General features: G+C 53.3%; 1 protein-coding gene across 3 annotated transcripts; it reads right to left on the minus strand.

Moving 5' to 3' along the window:
* Positions 1–1,938: 1,938 nt before the first annotated feature.
* U2AF1 (U2 small nuclear RNA auxiliary factor 1) lies at positions 1,939–15,411 on the minus strand. Of its 3 annotated transcripts, none has more exons than XM_025462092.3 (8): positions 15,253–15,411; positions 11,555–11,642; positions 7,627–7,693; positions 4,232–4,281; positions 3,959–4,057; positions 3,268–3,401; positions 3,085–3,177; positions 1,939–2,225 (listed from the first exon to the last, which is right to left on the minus strand). In XM_025462092.3, the coding sequence occupies exons 1-8, from the start codon at positions 15,294–15,296 to the stop codon at positions 2,078–2,080; spliced, it is 723 nt and encodes a 240-aa protein (XP_025317877.1). In that variant the 5' UTR covers positions 15,297–15,411; the 3' UTR covers positions 1,939–2,077. The 3 variants fall into 3 exon arrangements, with proteins under 3 accessions (XP_025317877.1, XP_025317878.1, XP_025317879.1); XM_025462093.3 differs by lacking the exon at positions 7,627–7,693 and adding an exon at positions 8,534–8,600; XM_025462094.3 differs by lacking the exon at positions 15,253–15,411 and adding an exon at positions 8,534–8,600.
* Positions 15,412–19,411: the final 4,000 nt, after the last annotated feature.

Consider the following 19,411-nt stretch of genomic DNA (forward strand, 5'->3'; position numbering starts at 1 on the left):
ACGCAAAACACGGGCTTCAAGTTAGCGAGAGAACCAACCGCCGGGCGGCCTGCGTGAGAGCACAGCTTGCCTGCGGCTCCTGCTCTCCGTGTGGTTCCAGTCTGAACACCTGGCACGATACTCATTTTTTAAAAATATATACTTATTTTTAATTTATTTATTCACGAGAGACAGAGAGGTAGAGACGCAGGCAGAGGGAGAAGCAGGCTCCATGCAGGGAGCCCGATGCGGGACTCGATCCCGGGACCCCGGGCCACGCCCTGGGCTGAAGGCAAGCGCTCCACCGCTGAGCCTCCGGGCGCCCCTCGGCACGATTTCAGGACAAGAAACCTCTTAGCGTTCTCCTGGGCCTAGACTCCTTACAAATCACCATGACTTCAGGGGCGTTCTTTCCCTTCCCACAGAAATCCCCACGGGCCCGGGGTGTGTGTGGGCGCCGCCACGGTCGCCGGTAGACACCGGGACACTGCTGGGAAGCAGGAGGCCAGACGCCCCCAGGGCCTCCCACCCGAGGCGCAGGATTCCCGGGTTATGTTACGTCAGTGGTGATGTTTAAAGGCACTTGTGGTGGGATTTCTGTGTGTTTTAACAACTTTTACAGGAAAGGGGGGATTCTAACCTTGGTTAAGAAATACAAAATAGCGGCGCCTACTGGGTTCCAGTCCCAAGTTGTCTGATTACCAGCTACACAAAACCTCGGCGAACTTGCTTGTCCTTGGGGCGCCTGGGGGCTCAGCCAGTGAAGCGTCAGCCTCCGGCTCAGGTCATGATCCCAGAGTCCTGGGATCGAGTCCCGCATCGGGCTCCTGCTCAGCGGGGAGCCGGCTTCTCCTTCTGCCCTCCCCTCCTCCTGCGCGCTAATAAAATCAACAAATAAAAAAATCAAAATGTTTGCCACATTCCCTCCATTTACATATAGTGGAAATTACCCAATCATCTCTACAACTCTGACCAAACTTGGGCAGATAAACCTTAAGTCCTACTGCTGACGCTCGGGAGTGTGCAGAAAGGTGACGCAAACATAGCTTCCTAGACCAACTGAGAACTGCTGCCAATTCATCCCAAATCATCTGCCCATAACCACAGATACAGAACTGGTTTTGACACAGACTGAACTTGAACAGAACGTTGCCATTAGAACTTTAAAAAATTTCATCACATAAAATTAGATGTTCATAAAACAAAACCAACCCCCCCCCCTTCGCCAGGTAAGTAGGATTTTCTCCTGGGTGCCCGTGTGCTGTTGCTACAGCCGGGGGGCTCCTCCCACACTACAAAGGCAGGACCCGGACGGACCCTTGTTCCCCCAGCACCAGCAGGTGCTCCCAGCCCCAGAGCCAGGGGACAGCCAGGCCCCCATGTGGGCACCCAGGGGTGGCGTGCCCTACAAGGCAACCTCCTGAGAAGTGTCCCTGGCCGAGGTGTGCGTGGGCCCGGACCAAGCGGACAGCCATAGATGTCACACCCCAGCACCCGAATGGCTGTCGTCACTGGCACGGCCCTGCACCATCGGACACCGAGCCCACGTCACCGCAGCCGTCAGGGGATGCACCGCCAGCTCTCGTGAGCTCTGGGCACAGCCCGGTTTAGGCCACCTGGAGACTCTCCTGGTAAGAGAAGTGGAACACGATGGGGCCTCCGGAGGTGTCCCTGCCGCAAGTATCTACCGAGCTAGCAGTCATTCCTGTGACCCCAGGCCCCCCCGTCCCCGGCTCTCTGGGAGCCTCAGCGGAGAAATGCTGGGTCACCAGTGAACATGGAGGTAACTGGTTAACAGGTGGGGGTGTCTGTCTCAGCCTGAGTCTGAAACCATGGCTTCGTTTCTACCCCAGTCACTGACGGGTATTAATCCTCACCTCCAGGACGGAGACGTGCGTGGCTGCCAAGCAAGGGAGAGGGAGTGAGTGACTTTCCACAAGAAATAAGTTACACCAAGGATACTGTATCACTACAAATTTTATTCAGAAACCCATCTTTGTTTTTTTTTGTTGTTTTTTAAAAAAAATTCCCGTTATGAACTGGTTTGGTCAATCAACTACAACACTGTCTAGCAGACATACGGTAAAAACGGCATGGCTCAGAATCGCCCAGATCTTTCACGGTCTCTCGACCGCCTCCTGTCACGCTCCCGTCCCCCACCGCCGCCGCCGCCACCACCGCCGCCGCCACGACCACGGTCTCTAGACCGAGAGCGACGCTCCCGAGACCGGGACCTCGATCTATGCCTGCAACCAAAGAAAACAAAACTGTGTCATCCAAAGCAAAGCATCCAACGGTATCTCACAATGATTAACGCTTCCGAATACTGTATCCCACCGAGTGGATGGCACCAATAAAGGGAAATCGCTCCCACGAAACTGCACACCCACGCTGTACGTGCACCCAGAGGCCAGGGCAGAAAGCCAGCTTGTCAGGATCATGAGGCAGGTGACCCTCCATGGACTGTGCTTCCAGGATGCCAGCTCCAAGGGTCGGGGGCTGTTTGACACCCCCCGAAGCTGTTATCAGGCCCTGGCCCCTCCCCCGCTGGGCTCTGGGGCACGGAGGGCAGGGCTCGTCTTCTCCCATGCTTTCTGTTGACAATGAAACAGTCACCAACAAGCCCTACATCTCCTGGGACCTGTTTCCCAGGAGGGGGGTGAAAAGCCCTGGGGTCAGAACTCAGCCAGGCGGGATAAGATGCCTCTCCTGACTTCCGGGCTCACTCTCTGTTCTGTGGCACCGCAGGCTGCCCTTCACCACCGGGACCACACATGGGACCCTGCCCGATTCCGCCCACGCTCCCTGCCCCCAAAGCAAACAGGACACCAAATGGGAGCCCCCAGAGGAAACACGCAGCACATGAAGTTATGCTGAGGGATAAACCCTGTGCTCACGAACCCACTTGGACCGCCTCCCCCTCACGCAGGTCCCAAGGGCTCGCAGGACAATGTGGGATATTCTTTTAAGAGTACATTTCATACCTGAAAATACATACTATGTCCCAAACAGTGACTTTTACACTCAGGGCATGCTTTACTTGATAAAGTACCTTCCAGAACAGAAAGCGCCAGGAGGCAAGAGAAGGCTGTGGGAAGTACTCACTTCTTGCGCCGGCGCCCGTACAGCTCCCGCCGCAGCTCCCTGGAAATGGGCTTCAGGTGCATGAAGTTGCAGAAACCGCCCCGCGTGCACTCCCTGCGGGGAAGCAGAGGCCACCATGCCGCGCGCTGCCTGCTAGTCCCCCGCCAGCCCTCCCGCGGGCCCCGCACCTGCGCCGTCACCTACCCCATCTCGTACTGGCGGCAGCACGCCTCTCGGAAGTCAGTCACCGGGGAGAGCTCAGCGTGGATTGGCTGCCCATTAAACCAGCGGTTGTTCAAGTCAATCACGGCCTTTTCCGCGTCTTCCTCTCGGCGAAACTGAAAAAACGAAGCAGAGATGCCTGCTGCCCACACTCACCCAGAAAGACCTCCTCTCCAAATACACGTGACACGTTCACGGGGGCAAAATATAGTGGGATGCTGCTGCACAGCAAATTTAAAGACAGACTATCTTTATCTGCAATCGGATCACATAATTCTGTGATGGTCTGAGATCAGACACACACAGCCTAGGCTTTCGATCAGTTAAAAGAGCAAATGCGATGATTTGTGTGGGCCATGGGGGCTTAAAAAAAAAAAGGGGGGGGGGACAAGAAACCACACATATAAACCAACTTCTCCTGCATCCAGACAGCAACAGCGATGAAAACCCCAACACCGAAGTGCGGTGACTGTGGTGTCCCATCCATCCCTCCGGCACCCACGGCTGCTGTCATGCCCAGGCTCTGGCCAGCCAAGGACTGAGTGCATTAACATTCATGACTAGCAGCGAGCTTTCAGAACTTTGAAGTTCTAACATCCGAAGGTAGGCGGTCTTCGCTCCTTAGTCTGCATCAGTCAAGAGACAGAACTCCCACCTGTCAGTCTGTTCCTACCTTGACGTACACGTTCCCAACTAGGTGGTCTCCGAGGTTATCACAGACATTCATCTCCTCGACTTCCCCATACTTCTCCTCCATTTCTGTAAAAACCTCCTGTGGGGGGGGGGGGGGGGGAGACGACACAGTAATTTAAGGCTCAAGAGATACTTAAAGTACCACCTGCACATAACTCCCATTTAAGCATATCTATGAATAGGAACGTATTTTAACTCCTTGCAAAGGGATACAGAAGGCGAACAGGCTGGTCACTGTCAAATAGTATCTCACCTCAAAGAACTCATCATAGTGCTCCTGCATCTCGACGTCACTCACGGCACCTATGAACAACAGAAACCTTGCTGGTTAGAGACGGAGCCTTAAAGACAACGCTGCGTTTAACTCAAACTGCTACAGTAACACACATTAGATTGTCTAGAGAGGAAACACAACAGAGCTGCATTCTACTGGAGCACTGAAGATACTGCGTGACAGCCAATTGTTAAAAATTTTAAAGTGTGGTGAAGTTTTTAAATGCCCCCTATGACGGTCTCAGTTCTGGCTATTAAAATCACAGCAAGTTTTAATCAGCATCAAAGGGCCACGTTTTCAGAAAGTGTTAAGGAAAAAGTTTACCCTCAAGAAATTTTTAAATGAAAATTTTCTTCCTTTTATGATTTAAAATAGAGGCCAAGGAATCACACTGATTTTTTCCTCTTTAACAGGCTAAAATAAAAGCTGAAATCAGGGTATGTGATTAAGAGCTAATGTTCCTGACTAATTTCTTACAGATTAGCAGCCACACAATGCTATTATAAAATTCTTTCTGATGCGATTAAAACCCAAATGACGATAAATAAAGACTCAGTAGGATAATTACGAAGTTCAATTACAGTAGTTCGAATGCCTCTGAATAAAGGGAAAGTTACAATGCTTTGCTGAAGGAAGCATTCTTATTTTATATTCCATAACTATTCCCATCAAGTTTATTCTTCATAATGCACATGCACTAAGTGTAATCAATCATGTCCACTGTGTGGGCAGATTTTCCAAATTTACATTCTACCCTCATTATCATTCTACCAAATTTTACCGTTCAAATTCTACAATTCTCTTACCTAAACCTGAGAAATCACAAAGCTGGCATGTCAATGAACCAGTGTCCCATACAGCCCGATCACGGAGCCTACCAAGGCCGAGTGGCTTCAAGGCTGGGCCAGCTTACTGTTCAGTTGTCCCCTCCCCGACCACAGTCCTGGACCGGCAGCCCAGCCTCATCAGGCGGCGAGGGCACTGGGGCAGAGGCACGCGGATGTATCCACCATGCTGCCTGGGGCAGTTTCCCTGGAAAACTTTATCTTTTGATTCTGAGAATGACTGACATTTACTTTCTAATGCATGGGAGGGGGTAGGAGGGGTGATTCCTGCCATCTTAGTTATTTTTGAATTTCCGGGGGAACCCAGCTTGCTTTAGAACCCAAAACCTCTTGACTGCATTAGGCAACAACTACTCCTCTTGACAGCCCGGTACAATTTAAAAGCTATCGTGGACATGACCTCCTTCCTCGGGCAAATCAAGTTCTTAAGAAGAAGTAGTCGGGAGAAGAGATGCCCATTCCAAAGGGCAGATTTTAATCTTTACATTCCCTTCTCACATCAGAAAAAAATGAGGAGAAAAGACATTTGCATGCTCAAAGTGCTAGCCCTGTTGAGTCAGGCTCTGGTGGTGGTTCAAAGACTGTTGTAGTCATGGTATTTCTAATTCTCTCCCTGGAGAACAGCATTGTACCTTAGTGACTTCTGGGAAGTTCAATTTGAAAATGCTCGATAGTGGGCATATTTTATCTTCTAGACTCTGGTTAAAAATCTCCAGTCAACCATATAACTAGGGCAGGACAGAGATGAGTGATTAAGACACTGGTCAACTGCAAAGTCATCTACGTGACTCCATGGATCTTACATAATACCACCTGAAGATACCTAGTTTTCTCACAGAAACTTTCTTCAACTGGGATTCATACTTCTATACACGAAAGGGCATGTTAAAAAGTCGTAAATTTAGGAAACTGATGAACTCGGCTGGTTGAAATTTACTCGAAGGCTCTGTTGCAGGTTCATCAGCTTAAATGGATTTTCTACCTAAATTGATCAGAACTTCATTTAATTTGTAGAATCTGGAGCCCATAATCGGAATATTTGGTACAGCTCAACTTTTATTATGTAGCATACGCACAACAAGAGCACTGTGAATCGCAGGTAAAGACACGAAGAAAACTAATCCAACATTGTTTTGTCAACGAAGCATCCGCAGTCCCCAAGTAAACGATCAGGGCAAAGAATGATTAATTGTCATTACTCAATCGTCAACCTCTCATTCGTTTTACCCCAGGGCAGGGCTGTTACGAAAATTATTTAATAAGTCCATGTGTAAGTACTTCCCTCCACCTATTGATTTTGTTTCTTTAAAAAACAAAGCAAAACCAAGTATTTTAAAACAAGGGCTACCCGTAAATCCTGTTGCCATCAGATTCAGGGAAACAAATGATCTGCTATCAGGTCAGCACGGCATGGAGAAACACGGTGTGTTGGCAGGAGAACCTTCCCAGCCCTCCCCCACACAGACACGTGCACTGTGCACTCACACAGCCGCACAAAGAGGGTGGCCCGAGCGGGCGGTGTAGACTGTCCCTATGAGCTGAGGAGCCGTGGGCCAAGGATGTGTGGGACTTAGGTCTGTGGCTATTCAGGGGCACCTGTGGACAGCATTTTCTATTACATTTTGCAGCTTCAAAACAAACTAGAAAATGAGAAGCTGTTTGGTTTGGACCCCTTGATTTTAGTAGGAGTCCAGGATGATCCTTTCAATGTATCCAGATGACTGAATTCATTCCACGGCTCAAGAGCCATAAAATCTAAATTTTAGCTTTTCGAAACTTCCAGGGATACTAATATGGATCCTGTTCTTGAAAAACTACCCCTGAGGAAACACAACGTTTGTAACTTAAATTTACTATTTCTCAACATAGGGAGAAACGAGCAGGGTCTACTAAATGCCCAGACTAGCTCCATCTCCCCACCAAGTACACCTTTTCTTTTCCACACGTAGTAAGCTAGCTTCTCCAAGTTGCAGAAAGCTACGTAAAGGACTTTGGTTAAAGACTGAGTCGGCATAGGGCTGGCGTTGAGGAAAACTCAGAGGAGTCCGTGCAACTCGGAAGATCCTCACTGGGAAACACTCTCAGAACAATGCTCTTACAATAAAAGCATGAGCTCCAGAATGGAGTTCAAGAAAAAGTCTGATAAGACATAAAACCTCAAAAATAATTTCAGGATACTGCTTTTTAACGTGAGAGAAACTTTCGGATACTATTGCTCTTAAGAGGGGAAGAACACAGCTGCACATTTAACTCCAAGTATATTCTCCCCTGGGATGACGGTCAAGGTAGCAAGAGCAGCAGCTCCAAGCTATCGTACAGGGAGGGTATCCTTTCTGGTCAGTTTTTGTTTCTTAAAAAGTGGGCAGGAGTTCAAATCTCAGAGGTTTCCATGGGGTCAGTGGGACACAAGCTCTCGACACCTCTAGTGAAAGGCCGTCCTTGACACTACAGCGGCAGACCAGGTGGAGCTGACACTGAGCTCTGACACGCAAGCCCAGGGAACCAGGGAAGGAACTTGTATGAACTTACAGCGCAAACCGTCAGCAGACTGGGAAGAGTTTTGAGGGTTACGGTAAATGTTCAAGAGGGCAATGGTCTGAAATACAAAACGCAACAACTTTATATTATGGAAAATTAAATTTAAACACTTAACCGGTTTCCTGTGGCGATCACTTCAGTCAAGACTCAGTGCTGAAAAAAGAGCAAGTTATTTTCTTTCGAAGCAGAGAGGTTTTTCTCTTAGTTGGTGGCTGTCTTGGAGCACCCTAACACTGCAACGTCACAGAGATCCCATGATATGCTGATATTGTATTTCTGTTCACGGGACGCAAAGATTCCCCATTTCCAAGTTCCAACCCAGTTACGAGTGCAAGCAACTTGGCAGGTTACTACCAAAATGGTCTTCGCTATTACAGAAAACTTCATGAGCTGAGAAAGTGCCTGCATAAACTGATGACAAAAACCATGAGAGCAGAGAAATACAATAATTACATATCATGAAATCTCCACTTCCTAGAGGAAAAATTGTAATGGTGAAATAAAACCCACACTTATTGGGCAACTTACCTTATTGATTCCTAAACATTCCTAAGATTTTTACCTTTACAGAAAGAACTTAATAAAGGCCAGGGGTTCAGGCACTGGAAAGACCAGTGTTTGGCTGGGAACTGTCAAGTGTCACATGGACAGACCCCCTCCCTCTCGTTAACAAACGTCAACCCAGGGAAGAGGCCTCCCCAGAGCCCTTGCCTCGGACAGCCTCCTGAACGTGGCCAAGTATCAGGTTCTTGCCGTAGGTACCAAGGCCTTCCAGCACCTTGTCCTGTTTGCAACAGCTCTACGTCAGCAGCTCAGAAGCCAACAGTATTTGTCTCAATTAAGAGTGGGCTCTTTAACACCATTGTTTTAAAAAAATTTCTCCAACTGTGGGACTTACAGTGTGAGCCGTCAGCCGTCTGTGCACTGTTTTGGGGATTACGATAGATGTTTTGAATCAAGATGGTCTGCGGGGAAAAAAAAATAAAAAGGGGAATTCTACTGGCTGCTGTGCATGTATTAGACAATTGCAAAGAGACAACTTGTTTGCAAATGGCTCAACGCTTGCTTGTCTGTTTCCCACAAGTCAGACACTTGTCCTCTGAAGAGCACACCCAAACCATCATATTATGAAAACAGAGTGTGAGCAGTGACTTAGGTCAAGTTAGCCAGCAACCAGGAAGAAACTGTAGCCATTTTTTCAGTAGTCCCACATTATTCCAGCGTTTTAATGCAAAATAAATGATAGCAAACTAACGGTTTTCTTATACTCCAAGCTAGCAGACACTAAGATGTTGAAAAATTCACATGCTAATCATATTCCCCACACAAAATGATTTTTATTTTTTTTTTATTTTTTGGGAAAACCAAATGCGTAAGTCAACTGTATGCAGTCCATCAAGCTGTCTGGTCTCACAGGAAACAGGCGCACCAAATGGGTGTCCTGACTGTCATGGACACCTATCCCACATTTGTTTGCTTGGTGGGACCTCTGTTTACATAATACAATAGCTTAAACATCTGTTCTTTTCCGATCCTTCTTTTAAGGGAAAAAAATCCTTTTAGCCCTTGTGCTTTAAACTGGATCAGGAAGACTTGAAACCTTACATTGTACCGTTCTTCTTAAAATCAAGTTGTCTGAAAAAACAAACCATGTTTAAGTTAGTAGGCTAATATATTACATGAATCTTAACGTCCACATCACTGCAAGAAGCTTAAAAAGAAACCCACACTGAGTTTTACAAGCTGAACCAATATACTGCATGATTCAGAAAAATAAATGTTTAGTCTCAACAACACAGGTCCACAGCAGTTTTGTGAGTGGCTTTACAAAACCTGCAGTTCCGTTTCTAGCTACATTTAAAGGAAGAAGTTGTGTGGGCACACCCCAAAGGTCTGCTATGGGGAAACCCACACGGGAGAAACATCAACCGCCAGGCCATGACCATGTACATGATGGTCACACACACACACACACACACACACACACACACACACACACACACCCCTTCCTGCAGAGCCTTGCATCTTCCCCCAGGCACCAAGTACTGCCCCAGGTCAACTTATCTTGGCCTCGGCTGTTTCCCAAAGCTGACTTGACTCAGTTTTCAATGGGAATCACCAGTAAGCCTAACAACTCTGACAGAAAGCTATACAGAGCCCAAATATTCAACAAGGAATTCATTATAGGTCTTGCTCGGGTCATCTGGCAGTGGTTGGTTAGTGAAGGAAACTATACCCAGAGCGGGCATTGCAATTCCATTATAATTGGGGTCAGGATTGCCTGAAACCAACCAAGCCCGTAACAATGAGATGCTCAGGTGAACACATAGAACTGACCCCAACGTTAATGGAATCGCTGCCTCTTCTTGATCCAAAGTACTCAGATTAACTTCACATTAACATTCTGAGGTATCAGTGATTCACACAGAAAATAAACCAAATGGCTCTGGATAGCTTAAAGAAAACTTTCCTACCAGGATCACTTCTCTCTCAGCCCAACACTTGGCACATCTGGAAATAACCCACAGAATCAAAAATCTCAATGGACACGTAAGATGTTTGTTAACTGCCCAATCTATAATCACTGGCTTAGCTGGGGAGATTTAGTTCAGAAATCAAGCCACTTAAAAAAAAATTGCAGTAAGGTTTACAGCAATATCTACAATATTCTGAGATTCAAAAAAGAGACGTATTCTCCTAAATTAAAGATAGGTTCTTGTTATACTAACCATGCTGTGTCAGTGGAATAATGGGGGAGAGGAAGCCATCACCCCTCTTCTAAAAACATATTACATATGTTTCTAAAACATATTGTGGGGTTTTCTTTGGGCTTAAATTAGAAAATACAAATATCTCTTTCCTACAGCAATTGGCTGATTTTCCTAAATACTTATAGTAAAATGTAAACATCTGTTCTGGCAGAAGTTCAAGAACACGTGAACAGGATGATGTGAGCTCAGAGGCAGGGTCTGGCAGCTTCCAGGGGCTACACACAATAGCTACCCAATGATTCAGAGGATGCTCACTCAGATGTCACCACCAGTGGGAAGGAACTTAAGCCCTCAGTCTGGAAAGACTAGAATTTTTCAAAGTCTAAATATCCAGATAAACATGGGCAGAAGTTTCCTGTTCCTATTACAGGTGCTTTTTCCCCTAACTCCTCAGTGATCACCTGTAGGATGCAAATCCCACCTGTTCTTCAGTTAACAAACAAAGCCAACCAAAAAATCTACAATTTCTGATTGATCTAAACTCACAATGGACGACCTAAGCCCAAGCTAACAGGCACCTCTCAACCAACCAAATAGACCGGCTACAAATAACTGAAGGTAAATGCCCATCTTCAAATGTTAAGTTTCATTTTTAATGTTTCTATGACATGATGTCATGGCTAACCCCTCACCTGGGCATCTGCAAGAGGGGGCACACCCAGGACTACTGGGGAACCCGAGCATGTGCTGAGAATGGCACAAGCACCCCTGTGGGTGGCTCTGTCCGTCTCTGCTGCCTGGAGAGAGCAAATTGCAGAAAGCCCACTTGGCTTCAATCGGTGCCAGGAAAACAAGGCTAAGTCCACGCTGGCGAGGCTGCCCCCACTGGACCCACGTCTATGAGAGGGGAGAAGGGGTGGCAAGGCGGCAAAGACCAGTCACAGCCAACAAGCAAACATTAATCACTTCTTTGTAAAAAGCTTCTCTACCTGCGGAAGAAGGACCTGTCTTGCAGACCTCCTCCCTGGGGGTGGTTCACTGGTCTCATTCTCATTTAAACAGAACAACATACAAACACAATGGAGACTAAAACTACTAGAGAAAAAAATGTCCTATGTAATACATGGAAAAGCATTAACTGCCTCTGTAAAGTACATGAAGTTTTGATAATTTGCATGAATACAGAAAAAAGAAAGAAAAAAACAAACCTGGCTAAAGGTCGGTTTATTGTGCAACCGAGAGCATCTGTCTCCATGACGACATGCTCCAATTTTGAAATAAAATGAACAGTTGACTCTGTAAGGGAAAATAAGAGCTGATTATTTTGCTGGGAAGGCATCAAACAGATGTAAATACGTCAACATCACATATGCTTCTGAACTACTTTTCTTTTGCTCTGAGAAAACACAGACATACAGTTTTCTTGGGTAGCAGGTCCCTTCCCCTTCCTAGCAGCATTTCTGGGTGACCCTCCCCTCAATCTGCCTCTGACAAATACGTTAGTCCTTCAATGAAGAGTGCTCTAACTCCACCCCAGACACCCCCCCATCCAAAGCCACTCCACTCTCAACTACTTGCTCTGCTCTGCTGTTTCTTCTTAATGGAATATTTAAGCTTAAAACTAAATTTAATTCAAAACATATCTATTCTCTAGCGTTCCATGATGAAATTCTCTCTTGAGGACACCAACACAGCACAGTGAGGGTTGAGATTCTGACTCTGCCACTAGCTACCTGGGCTTGGGCAAGTCACCCCACCTCTCCTGGTCCCAGGAGCCACCTGTAAAATGAGGAAAATGCCAAGCTGGCTTTGTTCCAAGAATCACATGCCATGTGTACACTTCATACTTAGTGCTCATTAAATGCAATCTCTCACTAAAACAAAGTCCATGTTCTCTCGTTCATGACGCCAGACCAACAGGAAATTTCCAAACACAGGTCTGAAGTACGGCAGTCTCCTGGTTTCAATACACTGACACAAGCTATCAGGGGAACTCATCTGCTTGTTCCTACACAAGGCCACCTCCTGTCTGTATCACAAAGCTCTCCCTTAGGACCGTTCAAATACCTGGATGATCCAGATCAAATCAAAACTAGCAATCCAGCCATCACCGTGACAGCAATGTCAGATGGCTCAGATCTGTGATGGGTCATGAAATCTTACTGGATGAGCACCACTCAAAGCTAGATTTGCAGACTTGGGAGGGTCACTTCGTAGGTTCAATTTTTTTAGCAAGGGCTCTACGTTCAGACAGTCAATCCAGAGTTAGAATCAAAGGGTCTTAAAATTTGATGGTCTGCAAAGATCAATTAGCCACCAATTTATCAGGTATCAATAAGCATGGAAAAGTCTGAATTTACCAGGGGAGGAAAATTACGCATTTGCAAACTTATCCTTAAGTCTTACTTCACGTATAATTTGAATACATAATTTACATCTTCAGAAAATCACCTGAAAATTAAGAGCTTATTTTAAAAATACCTCAGAATGGGCAAAACCCCCGCCTGAACAACACCCAACTATTCTACATAATTAAAACAATCTTTGTTTCTGTACTTTCAGAAATGGCTTTAATTTCATAGCACTTGATTAGAATTTAGTATATCAGTCAAAGCTGTCCTAGTAATAAACTTTTAGCAATCCGCTTATTAAACCACTGAAATAAAAGAGATTTTTAAAAAAGTGACCATTACAGAGAAGATATTAGAGGACCAACCTTGCTTGAATTTAGAAAATGACCATAAGTTCAAATGTAGGACTACCTAAATCTTTTTAATTGGCACACACCTACATTTTACTTATAGCTTGGGGGGGCGGGGGGAAACGTTAGCAAGAATCATCATCTTTGTTTTTTAGGCATTGATACTGTGTCCTGGAAACTAAAACCCCACAAATCTCCCCGAAATGAGACGAGTAACAGATTAAATAATCAAGTTTCTGAATTAAAGCCATGCCTTTTACAATTCGGCTTTAGTAGGCTAAAATGTGGTTACTTACATCAGGAATATATAAAAAAAGGTTAATTGGAATAAACCTCTAAAAGTTCTGCAGAGTACAGTGAAGGCACCATCTGATGTAACTTTTTACAAGAATAAGGAAAAAAACTTTATGGACTACAAGTCATGGCCCACACTATTACAAGCTCAGGGAGGAAGTTACTGACGCATCTTCCTAATCATTCTACACTCCGAGAAGGCTCTTTCCAGCAGAGCTGGCCCATTCATTCAGGGTGATGTTTACAGGTAGCTTCCTCCTCTGAGCCCCGTCCACAGCGCTTAAAAAGCATCACATCGGTGCATCTAACTTTAATTTCCCTTTCCCGACATACAACCGCCCCTCCAGTTCCTGGAGATCAAGACCCAAATTTCATTCATCTTTAAGTCATCAGAGATGGACTCAATAGTGTTTCTGGAGTGACCACGACTAATGATCATGTCACATGGTTTTGTCACTAAAATATATAACCCCCTCTTCCAAACACAAGATGTTTTACAGGACAGACTGCATCCTGGAAGACAAAGAATTTAAAGGGTTTCAGGGGCCCCTGGCTGGCTCAGTCGGCGGAGCAGTGCGTGGCTCTGGATTTCAGGTTTCTGAGTTTGAGCCCCACGCTGGGTGTAGAGATTACTTAAAAATAGAATCTTTAAAGGGCCACCGGGTGGCTCAGCGGTTGAGCATTTGCCTTCAGCCCAGGGCCTGATCCTGGAGACCTGGGATAGAGTCCTGCATCGGGCTCCCTGCATAGGGCCTGCTTCTCCCTCTGCCTGTGTCTCTCCCTCTCTCTCATGAATAAATAAAATCTTTTAAAAATAAAGTAAAATCTGTAAGATAGAATTAAAAAAAACCCGTGTTTGAAAAAGTGGTTTTAGGGCAGCCTGGGTGGCCCAGTGGTTTAGCGTCTGCCTTTGGTCCAGGGCGTGATCCTGGAGTCCTGGGATCGAGTCCCATGTCGGGCTCCCTGCATGGAGCCTGCTTCTCCCTCTGCCTGTGTCTCTCTCTTTCTCTCATGAATGAATAAATAAAATCTTAAAAGAAAGAAAGAAAAACAAAAAGTGGTTTTACAACATTATAACAAACCGAGGGCTGGATCATCAAGAGCCCTCATCAAGGTAGAGCCCAGAAGAATCCCAACACCCTTAACTACTTCTCCAAAATGCAGACCGAGCCGCAGCTTAGTCTAGTCTTTAGTAGGTTTCCAAATAAGAGTTATGCTCCTAAATGAAGACATTTACCCTGGAGTCCAAACTTCCGCCAGCGCACCGGGAATTAAAACCTCCAAGATCAAAATCCAAATTTTTTTTTTTTTTTTTTTTTTTTTTTTGCTTTTTGCTTTTAACCCAACAACCGGGTAGCAAAGGCATGCAACCTTAAAAAAAAAAAAAAAAAAAGAGGTGGGGGGGACGGCGAGGAGGGACCCCGCGTTTCTCTCGATGCTGGAATCACAGGTCCGAGCGCGTTCAAAGCTGCGGGCCGAGCTCACGGGTCCTCCCGACCCGCCGCGTCCAGGCCGAGGCTCGCGGGGCGGACGCGGCCCCGAGCAGCCGGGCCCCGGGCTGTCCAAGGCCGCCGGCCCGCAGCCGCGTTCGGGGCCCAAGCGGGGGGCGGGGGCCGGTTCCCGTGGACAACTTCGGCGCGACCCGCGACGGCTCGGCGGCGGGACGCGGGCCCGGGGCGCCCCCAGACGGGCCGGGCCGCCGAGCACCCCCGGCGGGAGAGGCCGCGCCGCCCAGCGGAAGCCCATCGCCCGCCCGCCCGCCCGGGCGCCCACGAGGCGGCGGCGCGCGGCTCCCGAGGCCGGAAGGGCCGCCGCGCCCCTCCCCCCCGCCCGCCCGGGCCTCCCGCCGCCGCCCGCGCCCGCCCGCCCCCGCGCCCCCGCCCCGGAGCCCGCCGGGCCGCTCCCACTCACTTGTCTTTCTCGGTGCCAAAAATGGAGGCCAAGTACTCCGCCATTTCCCACCGGCCGCCGCCGCCGCCGCCGCTGCCGACGCCGCCGACCCTGCCCGACGCCCGCGGGAGACGTCACCCGGACGCGACGACGCTCGCCCCGCCCCGACGGCCTGGCGGCGCTGCCCAATCCGGAGAGGCGTTGCCTGCGCGTGGGCGGGGCTTGGCGCGGGCGAGGCGCCGCCCCCTCGGCCCCGGAGCCCGCGCTGCGTGCGGCCGCCCCCCGCCCCCCCCCGGCCCCGTCCGCGTTCTCCTCCCCCGGAAGCCGGCGCGGGGGGCGGCGGGGAGAGGCTGCGGGCCGGGCGGGCGCCCTGTGCGCGGGAGCGGGAGCGGGAGCGGGAGCGGGAGCGGGCGGTGCGGGCCGACCCCTGGGCTCGCGCGCTGCCCGCGGGGCTGGAGTCGGGAGGGCCGGGCCGGTGCGCGGGGCCCAGCGCAGGAGACCCCAGACCGGGCTGCGCAGGGACCGGGGCGGCGGCGGGGTGCGGGGTGCGGGCCCGGGGCGCGCGGAAGTCCCTCGCCGCGGAAGGAGGCGGCGGCGGGGGAGGGAGCGGGGCATCCTCGCTGTCCCCCCCCAGGAGAGGGCCCGTCCCCACTGTCCCCCAGGAGAGGCCCCGTCCTCACTGTCCCCCAGGAGAGGGCCCGTCCACACTGTCCCCCAGGAGAGGCCCCGTCCGCAATGTCCCCCAGGAGAGGGCCCGTCCCCACTGTCCCCCCAGGAGAGGCCCCGTCCTCACTGTCCCCCAGGAGAGGCCCCGTCCGCAATGTCCCCCAGGAGAGGCCCCGTCCCCACTGTCCCCCCAGGAGAGAACCCGTCCCCACTGTCCCCCAGGAGAGGCCCCGTCCCCACTGTCCCCCCAGGAGAGAACCCGTCCCCACTGTCCCCCCAGGAGAGGGCCCGTCCCCACTGTCCCCCCAGGAGAGAACCCGTCCCCACTGTCCCCCAGGAGAGGCCCCGTCCCCACTGTCCCCCCAGGAGAGGGCCCGTCCACACTGTCCTCCCAGGAGAGGCCCCGTCCCCACTGTCCCCCAGGAGAGGCCCCGTCCCCACTGTCCCCCCAGGAGAGAACCCGTCCCCACTGTCCCCCCAGGAGAGGGCCCGTCCCCACTGTCCCCCAGGAGAGGGCCCGTCCCCACTGTCCTCCCAGGAGAGGGCCCGTCCCCACTGTCCCCCAGGAGAGGGCCCGTCCCCACTGTCCCCCCAGGAGAGGGCCCGTCCCCACTGTCCCCCCAGGAGAGGGCCCGTCCCCACTGTCCCCCAGGAGAGGGCCCGTCCCCACTGTCCCCCAGGAGAGGGCCCGTCCCCACTGTCCCCCCAGGAGAGGCCCCGTCCCCACTGTCCCCCCAGGAGAGGCCCGTCCCCACTGTCCCCCCAGGAGAGGGCCCGTCCCCACTGTCCCCCAGGAGAGGGCCCCGTCCCCACTGTCCCCCAGGAGAGGACCCGTCCCCACTGTCCCCCAGGAGAGGGCCCGTCCCCACTGTCCCCCAGGAGAGGGCCCGTCCCCACTGTCCTCCCAGGAGAGGCCCCGTCCCCACTGTCCCCCCAGGAGAGGCCCCGTCCCCACTGTCCCCCAGGAGAGGCCCCGTCCCCACTGTCCCCCCAGGAGAGGGCCCGTCCCCACTGTCCCCCCAGGAGAGGCCCCGTCCCCACTGTCCCCCCAGGAGAGGCCCCGTCCCCACTGTCCCCCAGGAGAGGCCCGTCCCCACTGTCCCCCCAGGAGAGGGCCCGTCCCCACTGTCCCCCCAGGAGAGGGCCCGTCCCCACTGTCCCCCCAGGAGAGGGCCCCGTCCCCACTGTCCCCCAGGAGAGGCCCCGTCCCCACTGTCCCCCCAGGAGAGGGCCCGTCCCCACTGTCCCCCCAGGAGAGGGCCCGTCCCCACTGTCCCCCAGGAGAGGCCCGTCCCCACTGTCCCCCCAGGAGAGGAACCCGTCCCCACTGTCCCCCCAGGAGAGGGCCCGTCCCCACTGTCCCCCCAGGAGAGGCCCGTCCCCACTGTCCCCCAGGAGAGGGCCCGTCCCCACTGTCCCCCCAGGAGAGGACCCGTCCCCACTGTCCCCCAGGAGAGGCCCCGTCCCCACTGTCCCCCAGGAGAGGCCCGTCCCCACTGTCCCCCCAGGAGAGGCCCCGTCCCCACTGTCCCCCCAGGAGAGGGCCCGTCCCCACTGTCCCCCAGGAGAGGCCCGTCCCCACTGTCCCCCAGGAGAGGGCCCGTCCCCACTGTCCCCCAGGAGAGGCCCCGTCCCCACTGTCCCCCCAGGAGAGGGCCCGTCCCCACTGTCCCCCCAGGAGAGACCCGTCCCCACTGTCCCCCCAGGAGAGGCCCCGTCCCCACTGTCCCCCAGGAGAGGGCCCGTCCCCACTGTCCCCCCAGGAGAGGCCCGTCCCCACTGTCCCCCCAGGAGAGGACCCGTCCCCACTGTCCCCCAGGAGAGGACCCGTCCCCACTGTCCCCCAGGAGAGGCCCCGTCCCCACTGTCCCCCAGGAGAGGCCCCGTCCCCACTGTCCCCCCAGGAGAGGGCCCGTCCCCACTGTCCCCCCAGGAGAGGCCCCGTCCCCACTGTCCCCCCAGGAGAGAACCCGTCCCCACTGTCCCCCCAGGAGAGGCCCCGTCCCCACTGTCCCCCCAGGAGAGGCCCCGTCCCCACTGTCCCCCCAGGAGAGGGCCCGTCCCCACTGTCCCCCCAGGAGAGGCCCGTCCCCACTGTCCCCCCAGGAGAGGCCCGTCCCCACTGTCCCCCAGGAGAGGGCCCGTCCCCACTGTCCCCCCAGGAGAGGCCCCGTCCCCACTGTCCCCCCAGGAGAGGCCCCGTCCCCACTGTCCCCCAGGAGAGGCCCCGTCCCCACTGTCCCCCCAGGAGAGGGCCCGTCCCCACTGTCCCCCAGGAGAGGCCCGTCCCCACTGTCCCCCAGGAGAGGCCCCGTCCCCACTGTCCCCCAGGAGAGGGCCCGTCCCCACTGTCCCCCCAGGAGAGGCCCCGTCCCCACTGTCCCCCCAGGAGAGGGCCCGTCCCCACTGTCCCCCAGGAGAGGCCCCGTCCCCACTGTCCCCCAGGAGAGGCCCCGTCCCCACTGTCCCCCAGGAGAGGCCCGTCCCCACTGTCCCCCCAGGAGAGGGCCCGTCCCCACTGTCCCCCCAGGAGAGGCCCGTCCCCACTGTCCCCCAGGAGAGGGCCCGTCCCCACTGTCCCCCCAGGAGAGGCCCCGTCCCCACTGTCCCCCAGGAGAGGCCCCGTCCCCACTGTCCCCCCAGGAGAGGGCCCCGTCCCCACTGTCCCCCCAGGAGAGGCCCGTCCCCACTGTCCCCCCAGGAGAGGCCCCGTCCCCACTGTCCCCCAGGAGAGGACCCGTCCCCACTGTCCCCCAGGAGAGGCCCGTCCTCACTGTCCCCCAGGAGAGGCCCCGTCCCCACTGTCCCCCAGGAGAGGCCCCGTCCCCACTGTCCCCCCAGGAGAGGGCCCGTCCCCACTGTCCCCCAGGAGAGGCCCCGTCCCCACTGTCCCCCAGGAGAGGGCCCGTCCCCACTGTCCCCCAGGAGAGGGCCCGTCCCCACTGTCCCCCCAGGAGAGGCCCCGTCCCCACTGTCCCCCCAGGAGAGGGCCCGTCCCCACTGTCCCCCAGGAGAGGGCCCGTCCCCACTGTCCCCCAGGAGAGGCCCGTCCCCACTGTCCCCCCAGGAGAGGGCCCGTCCCCACTGTCCCCCAGGAGAGGCCCCGTACCCACTGTCCCCAGGAGAGGGCCCGTCCCCACTGTCCCCCCAGAGAGGGCCCGTCCTCACTGTCCCCCAGGAGAGGGCCCGTCCCCACTGTCCCCCCAGGAGAGGGCCCGTCCCCACTGTCCCCCAGGAGAGGGCCCGTCCCCACTGTCCCCCCAGGAGAGGGCCCGTCCCCACTGTCCCCCCAGGAGAGGGCCCGTCCCCACTGTCCCCCCAGGAGAGGCCCCGTCCCCACTGTCCCCCCAGGAGAGGCCCCGTCCCCACTGTCCCCCAGGAGAGGCCCCGTCCCCACTGTCCCCCAGGAGAGGCCCCGTCCTCACTGTCCCCCAGGAGAGGGCCCGTCCTCACTGTCCCCCAGGAGAGGGCCCGTCCTCACTGTCCCCCCAGGAGAGGGCCCGTCCACACTGTC

This window comes from Canis lupus, chromosome 31 (assembly GCF_003254725.2).
Source record: "Canis lupus dingo isolate Sandy chromosome 31, ASM325472v2, whole genome shotgun sequence".
Classification (NCBI taxonomy): Eukaryota; Metazoa; Chordata; class Mammalia; order Carnivora; family Canidae; genus Canis; species Canis lupus.